We start from the raw sequence: 7450 nt of genomic DNA on the forward strand, positions 1-7450 counted from the left end.
AAGTAGAGGATTCATTTGGAAATCTATACCTCGAGACTAGAAGAGGATTGCATGCTCGAAGAAGAGATTGTCCGTACACCTCGTCCGGAGGGACAACGCAGAGACATCACACGACGCATATCGTGACGCAAACTGCGATCCGTCTCACTCCACCACCGGGCCCACCGACCGGCGTCACAGCGCGCCACCGTACGCGCGGGCCCCACCCACCTCCTCTCCGACCCCAACAAGGCAACACAACACAGAGCCCGAATTCCCCAACCAAACCAGCTAGACCACCGCGTCCTCCAAACCCTAGCCAGCCAGCCCCAGCGCGAGGATGGACGGCCCCAAGCGCGCGCAGCTGCGGGTGCGGCTCCGGGTCACGGCGCGCCGGCGGGGCGCCGACGCGGCGGACCGCGCCGGCTCCAGCGCCGGCGCGGGCGCCGGCCAGAAGCGCCGCCTGGACGCCCCGCTCGTCAACTCCGCCGCCAAGCTGCAGCGCCGCGAGATCGGGGGCCGCCAGCTCGCCGCGCGCGGCGGGGGCGCCGCCGCCGCCGTCCCCGAGCGCTTCCGGAACATGCAGCTCCAGGTAAACCGCGCCCGTCTCCTCTCTGCGTATCTAGGGTTCGTCTGCGGGGACGGCCTCCGGATCTCTAGGATTTGGTGTCGCTGGATTCTGCCGGTTCTTGTGGCTCGTAGTAATTGGCAAGTTTCGATTCTGGGGACCTAGAAGTGCTGAGTTCTATCTCCCCCAAAGATCGGATCTTGGGCCAGAAACTGTTACTTTTGGCAAGTAAATGACCCCGTTTCAACCTTTTCTCCCCATTGTTCCATACATAAGAATATAAACCATCATTTCGACATAATCGACCTTAATTGCTGGGTTCCGGCTCTAGCTGCTGGAATTCAGAAGCAGCTGCCTCTTGTATGTAGGGTTGGATTTTCTAGTATGTGTTACTCATCCAGCGAACTCATGTGGTTTAAAACGGTACTCTGTGGAATGGTTCTGAATGGACCTTGTTAGCTGCAGCTATCACAATGACGGATCCATACTGGAAAAGGTTGTGCTGCACCCCCCTACAGAACTACACAAACACTTACCAGACGTTTCATACTGAGTAGTCATGGATGTAAATCTTAGAATCAACAATTCGACATAACCAAGTACTCCCTCGGTTCCGAAAAACTTGTCGCGGAGGTAGTAGCAATCGCAATTGAAGTGCGTAGTTTCCTACGGAAATAAGAACCATTACTTATAGTGAATGAATGGACATATGACCAGAAAGGGAAGGATGGTTGGAAACGGCCAAAATACTAGGTCTGGGGATCACTTGGCATTTGCCTGCTGGTTACACCTATGTGTATGGGTTATGCTAGTTAATAATTGAACTGGATACGTTGTCGTATGCACCTCTTTCTGGCCAAATTTGCATCTGCCCATGTAACCAGGCACACTAAGACTTGAAGTAGCTAAAGACTGGATTTAAGCCTTGAGTATTTGAGATTATACACCAGGAAGTAGTTATTTTGTACGTAAATCAAGCTTTAGACTGGCATTTCGATGCGATAGGGTTAATGCTTAAGATAACTCAGTGCTACGTTCTGAATCCTTATTTGACGAGTTAAAGGTTCTATTGTTCCTGCTTGTAGTACAAGACCCAAAATGGGCATATTATTACAGATGTGGCTACTGGAATTTCAGCCAAGTTCTGTTGTTGTACAACTTGGGCCTATACGATAATTTGGTACTAATTGAAGGCTATTCAGTACTGAGTAGGAATAACCCACTTTGTATGGCATTCTTATTTGAGCAAAAAGCTGCATTATATGTTTCTTTTAACACGGGAATCTTCTAAATATGTGTTAGACTCACACTATAAATATCAATTTGGTGCAGGAAGAGTTTGATACATATGATCACGATGCTCACCTATTTGTGAAGCTACAGATTCTTAAAAAACGATCCAAAATTATTGAGATTGTGGCAGCAAAAGATATCATATTCGCTCTTGCTCATTCTGGGCTTTGTGCTGCCTTTAGTCGAGGTAGGTATTTCCACCTTTGGTAAATTGTAATTCCGCACTTGACTAGCAATGATGTTGTCTGACCTCTTGCATTGCGCTTTTGTGTCTGCAGTAACAAACAAGCGTTTATCCTTCTTGAATTTATGCCCCGATGAAGTGATTCGGAGTTTGTTCTACAACAAGAACAATGATTCGCTTATTACTGTCTCGGTTTATGCATCCGACCATTTTAGCACATTGAAGTGCAGAACAACCCCAATCGAGTAAGAGCTTATGCCATGAGAAGTTCCCAAATCATTATAATCCCTTAATTTCTGACTTTTCAAGAAGCACAATTTTAAATGATTTTGAGGATAATGTTGCTTTTCTTATTGAATACAGTAACTTACAGTTCTTGCACTTACTATCTATGTATTCTTTCAGATATATACGGAGGAATCAGTTAGATGCCGGGTTTCCTCTTTTTGAGACGGAATCTCTAAAGTGGCCTGGCTTTGTGGAGTTTGATGATGTAAATGGGAAAGTACTCACTTACTCGGCACAGGATGGGTATGCCTTCTTAAACATTGGTCACATTATGATGTGTTCTTCACCAAGCTTATTGTTCTAATGGTCATACTTGTATTGGCAGTATCTATAAGGTTTTTGACTTGAAGAATTACTCCTTTCTATATTCAATACCTGATACCAATGTGCAGGAGATAAAGATTAGGTATAGACCTTTTTCCTTGTCTGTGTTCTTTGTTTGCATATTTCAGTCATGCTAAGTTACTAATCAAATTTATCTTTTCAGCCCAGGAATCATGCTTTTGATATATGATAGAACTCCAAGTTATGTTCCTTTGAAGATATTATCAATTGAAGATGGAAAGCCACTGAAATCCTTCAGGCATTTATTGCATCGCGGCAAGAAAATTGATTTTATTGAGCAATTCAATGAAAAACTCCTTGTCAAGCAAGAAGACGAGAACCTTCAAATACTTGATGTATGGCACAATTGATGAGCTATATTATTTATTTATCTTGTAATATTTACCGCTTCTAAGCCTAATCAATTTCTTTGTCTTCATGAAGGTACGAAGTTCTGAGCTAATTGAAGTGAGTATTAACAAGTTTATGACCCCATCAGCATTCATTTTTCTGTACGAGAACAATCTCTTCTTGACATTCCGAAACAGAACTGTTGCTGTATGGAATTTCCGAGGAGAGCTTGTGACGTCGTTTGAGGACCATTTGCTTTGGCATCAAGATTGTAGCACCAATAATATTTACATTACAAGTGACCAGGATCTGATCATCTCATACTGTAAATCTGAGGCAGCGGGTGACCAAAGTACAGGTGCAGTAGTCACATCCTGATTTCTTCTTCAGTATTAGTTAACTTGCATCAATTATATAATGTGGAACTGCTTCCACTCTTCCATCATTCGGATAGTTTGTACTGGCCAGTTCTTCAGTATTAGTTAGTGTTCTTTTGGTTTCATATGACTAGATGTAGAAAATCATCTTGAATTAAGTGCTACATGTGCAGCTTCTCCAATTGGATCAATCAACATGAGCGACATTATGACTGGAAAGTGCATTGCCAAGATTGCAGCTAACGACCCTGCCCTGCGTATTGCTCCTCGCAAGAATGGTAGCCCTTCAATCTGGAGTACTATCCCAGAAGCCCTGGAGGATGTCACAGCACTGTTCTACGACGAGGACAGGAACGAGATCTACACTGGCAACAGTCACGGGCTGGTGCATGTGTGGTCTAGTTAGGTAGTAACAAAGTATATATGTCACTTTTTGATCTGATAAGAAGGTTGGATGCGCCAAGGCATTCTGTATCATCTTCAGGTTGGTGTACCTAGTTCTGTATTTTCGCGATAGTGTAATTTGTTGTTGCTGTATGAGAAAATGTAATTCCCCTGTAAATATTCTTTGTCATGTAATGTTATTTACAGTAGTTAGAAGAGGGCTTCTCAGCCCACAGATTTCTGCAGGAACCTTCTGATAGTAGCCATCTTTTCTGTTATTTTGATATGTATCAATGAAACGGTGTGTTTCTTTGAGAGAACTGGATATGAAAATACTGCATGTGCAGAGTGAATTTTGAATGGGGAGTACTGGCGTATTGTAATCGCTGTTGGCAGTAACTGGGCATAAACCTACTTGTCCAAAGTACTGAACTGGCCGAGTTAATACAAATTTGAAAATTTTACCTTCTACAACAGTGCCGTGATAAGGGGGGCATGTCTTGGTAAAGAAGATGGTCGACACGGCCTGTCCACGGGGTGCGGCCGTTGGAGATGGTATAATGTCTTTGTGAATGGGTATTATCGACTCAGGAACATGGGCAGGGGTCTGTTGCTTTTAGGTGAGATGGAGAGGAACTGAGGAAGGCGCCAAGAGGTAACATAAGGAATTATGCGCTGGCATGGGAGAAAGGGTGATCTGGAGGAGATTACTTGCTCTTTGTTCCTAGATACAACGCATATAGTTTTTGGCATGAAAATTTACAAAACATACATGGAGAAAAAATTATATCCAGTTTGGGTGGAATTAACCTTGGACAATTGACATGAGAAAATAGAAGATTTTGCATAAACTATAAAAAAGTACTCAAATCCTAAAAGAATTATCCAGACAGATGCAACGCAATAAATCCCATATTCCAAAAAGAAAAATTCTGAAAAAGCTATACGGCTTGTATCTGACGACGCAGGGAGTATTTGCTTTCAGAGATGCAAGAAACGGAGATGCCAACAAAATGTCGTTACATACTCGTCACTAATAAATAGTTACTGCAAGCTAGGTGATACAGATGCTGCAGAAGGTCGATTCACAATCATGCAATCTGAAGATCTGTTCTAGAACGTGATAACTTATACCATTCTAATTGGTTGCTTGTTGAATGGACATAAAGTGATCAAAGTTGTTACTTGGTCATGAATATGAATGTACTGGGGTATCAATATATGGCCCTAATCTGATTGCTTGTTGTCGTACTCAGTATCACTTGCTTTTTAGTCTTCTTTTGATAGTTGGTATGTCATGACGGTGAAAGTGTGGAACTTGTCATAGAAATTGTAAAAAAAAAGTCATAGAAAGTTTCATATGGTGCGTGATTTGACGGCAGGTGCTACGCAAGGTGATTGAAGACGATGAATTGAGTATAGATGGTTCTTTGGCCACTCCTTTGCCAAACTATCAGGCATTTTCGACAAACAATCAGCCGTGTACAGGGAGCTTGTTGAATTTTTTTTTTTTGAACATGGATATATATTAACATTGCAAACCAGGTTACAGTATTACATGACGACTGAGCGCCAAGCAGAGAATACTAGTGCCTAGAAGCACAAACTAACATAAGGATGATCTAAACACAAGTAGATGACACTGAAGACTGCCTATGAAGCCAAACAGCGATCGCTTATCCGTCGACAACACAGACTCGATATTGCTGCATATGCAATCTCCGAAGGCCTCTTTTATGCTCCATACCAGTTGATGCTCCGCGGGTGGCTCTCCCGACGGTCTATCTGGCGTATGCATTCGAGGTTTAAGTGAACTGAGCTGTAGTTTTTTAAGAACCATCACCGAGCTCAGTCTCGAGGGGCCCCTGCTGCTGAATCTAGGGATCAACGACAGAGGAGTTGTCGTGCACCTCTGGTGAAAGAACCCGAACCGGGCCGTGTCTTCTACAGGGTGATCATCAGCCATGAAGAACTTTGTGCATCCAGAACTGAACATGTAATCTTGCTCATGCTTAGAGGCATTACCCATCTCCAGATTTGCTTTTGCACACCGATCAATATGAAGCAGCAGCCTTGTATGAGCAGCAGGATTGAACTTGTCACTCACCACATATTTGTGATAGGTTTGAGCAATCGGGAGATCACCATATCTGACTTTCATAGGAGAAAGCTGAGTAATAATCTTGCAATTCATCTTCTTGAAATAAATCTTCAGTAAAATCAGATCCATGATGGTGCGCTGCTTCTCATTCCAAACTACCATGTACCAGGCTTGCAGCAACAAAAAAATGGGGCTACCAATTGCTGCAATCCTAAATCTGAACTGATTACTTGTGAAAGGAGAAACAACAGCATACCATGCAGTGTCGCAGATAAAAGTCCAATCCTTGGTGAGGAGATAGAGATTGCACGACCTGGAAGCGCTCATACAGTTGCAACACACCAGAATCTGGAGAAAATTATCACGTGTCTCATGGGAATCACTAAAGGCGTCGGTCTCGGGAGGAGGATTTGGTGCTATATGACAAGTCGACCACCACCGGTGCTTTTCATTTGGCATTGACCGAGGGGAGAGGATGCAACGCGGAAGAAGCCCCGCAGAATACCCACTGGCAGGAGGGCAGGAGAGCCAGCGGCCAGATGAGGAGCTGCAGCTTGGCTTATCCCAAACCATTGCTCAAGAATCCCAGCCCTGGCCACAACTTCGAGCACACCAGCTCCCTCTTGACCCGATTCGCCGCCGAGGAGCATCAGGGAAGCAGGGGTACCGTGGACCTCACCAGTCACACCCAAAACGGCAGATCTGCCGTCCTGGACATCTCCCAACTCTTCAATTCCGGCCACCATGGACGAAAACCAGAGGAGAAGAAGGCATCCAAACCGGATGATGTATGTTGAATAAACTGATGTATCCTCTCAGATGATGTACAGTGCTGCTCATTTCTCTCTATTTTACCTGCTCTTTCCATGAACTTGCAATTGATACGGGATATGGCACAGTTGACATGCCAGTCCCATAGCTGCGGGAGGTGTATGATGTGGATCTAACAATATGCAATCGATTTGTCAAAGACCAGTATTATTTCCCCTCTCTTCCTATCTCATCCCATCTCAAACTGCTTGAAGTTACTAGCAAATTCGCTGAAATCATGCACTGTATATCTATAATGAAATAACATTTTCTCTGTCAGTTGTGTTTTAGTTGTTGATTGAGAGTTCACATCAGCAAGATAGTACAATAATTGGATCGCCCCTGTTGCCAATTTTTTAAGGAAGATTGAAGAAGCTCCATTGTGCGTCAAAACTGGCTCACGCTATGAGTATTAAGCAGCCATCCAAAATTTCAAGCTCTAATGAAGTTTCAGTAATCAAACAACCGCTCAAAATTTGACCGGATAGACAATTCCTGGAGTTTCAGGTAACTGCAGGAATCAGACTGGAACTGTGATACTGTCCCAATTATTTATGACAAGCCGACTCCTTCGGTAATATTCATCTCCCACAGAGCACCAACGCAATGTAAATATATTTCGAACAATGGCAAGTTACAGCACCAGTGGTTCATCAACGGTGGTAAACATTCTCAAACAGAAAGCGGTAAAGCGGCAGTACAGTGTTACTTCATAATATTAAACAGTATAGGTGGGAAACAATTTTAAGAATCTGGCACTACATGCCTCCTACCACCAAAACAAAATTCCA

At 43.7% G+C, this 7450-nt stretch overlaps 1 protein-coding gene across 1 annotated transcript; it reads left to right on the forward strand.

The window, feature by feature from the left end:
• Nucleotides 1–290: 290 nt before the first annotated feature.
• LOC127299494 (uncharacterized) lies at nt 291–4108 on the forward strand. Its single transcript, XM_051329460.2, has 8 exons — nt 291–571; nt 1880–2027; nt 2119–2269; nt 2430–2555; nt 2638–2718; nt 2800–2992; nt 3081–3345; nt 3538–4108. Exons 1-8 carry the CDS (start codon nt 320–322, stop codon nt 3768–3770), a joined length of 1449 nt encoding a protein of 482 aa, XP_051185420.1. The 5' UTR covers nt 291–319; the 3' UTR covers nt 3771–4108.
• Nucleotides 4109–7450: the final 3342 nt, after the last annotated feature.

This window comes from Lolium perenne, chromosome 5 (genome assembly GCF_019359855.2).
Source record: "Lolium perenne isolate Kyuss_39 chromosome 5, Kyuss_2.0, whole genome shotgun sequence".
Taxonomy (NCBI): Eukaryota; Viridiplantae; Streptophyta; class Magnoliopsida; order Poales; family Poaceae; genus Lolium; species Lolium perenne.